Source organism: Habropoda laboriosa, unplaced genomic scaffold (assembly GCF_001263275.1).
Source record: "Habropoda laboriosa isolate 0110345459 unplaced genomic scaffold, ASM126327v1 scaffold65, whole genome shotgun sequence".
Taxonomy (NCBI): Eukaryota; Metazoa; Arthropoda; class Insecta; order Hymenoptera; family Apidae; genus Habropoda; species Habropoda laboriosa.
In genome coordinates this window covers 3,082,631-3,083,527 of record NW_017100254.1, presented here as the reverse complement: position 1 = coordinate 3,083,527, position 897 = coordinate 3,082,631, and the positions used below count along the sequence as shown (strand labels likewise).

General features: G+C 22.5%; 1 protein-coding gene across 1 annotated transcript in view; it reads right to left on the bottom strand.

The window, feature by feature from the left end:
* LOC108572245 overlaps nt 1-191 on the bottom strand; it is a 1,043-nt gene extending 852 nt beyond the window's left edge. The window contains exon 1 of the mRNA XM_017934444.1: nt 47-191. Within this exon, the coding sequence (XP_017789933.1) occupies nt 47-191 (145 nt within the window). The remainder of the gene's footprint in view (nt 1-46) is intronic.
* Between the last annotated feature and the right edge of the window lie 706 nt (nt 192-897).

Below are 897 nucleotides of genomic sequence, written 5' to 3'. Positions count from 1 at the left end.
ATTATAAATTATTATATTTTTAATTTTAAACATAATTAAAAGATACTTACATCTACATTTTCTGGAGATTTAGGTTTCTTCAACTGTTGATTTCTTGTTGCTTCCTTTCGACATATAAACTTTTCGACATATGAGCTTTCATTGGTTTCAGGTATTTGTGTTACTTTTTGAATATCAGTATATATACTCATTATAAAGTAATCTGAAGTTTAAACAAGTAATAAACCATAACTGTAATATTAAAAAAGAATGTATATAAACATTTTCCTATGCATGTTACATTTTTAATTTCTAATTTATTTACAATATACGCAATATACTGATTAGAGTAATAATAAAAATGAAGAAAAAATAACACAATGAAAAGGAATAAATGTACAAAGCTAAAGTAAATTATGATACAGATTTTTAACATAAAAGTAAAAATGAAACTAGACTTACGAAATATGCATAAAATTACAAGCAAGAAAGAACCAATTTTATTTACTTAAATATGTATGAAGTATAATCTACGTAACATTTATATAAACCTTATGTAGTAAAAATAGTATTAAATTTTGTTGATTATAACACGAAATAAATTTCTTGTGTTTTATATTTGTTTCACTGTTAGATTATACAATATCACTTTATTCTACAGCATCGGTTGAGGTTACCACTTGAATATGACACTAACTGTAATGTTTGTATATAATTCGTCATACGCATTTTCTTTATTATGACTCTTCCGGAATGTTATTCGTTAATTTGATTGGCTGTAAAATTGTAAGATGAACCAATAATATTCCAGTACGAAAATTTCTAATATTTGAAATTTAGAAATAAAATTGTTTGATCGTCTTTTTTTACATTTTTTAATTTCTTTCTCTAATTTATTTGTTATATTTATTATTAAAA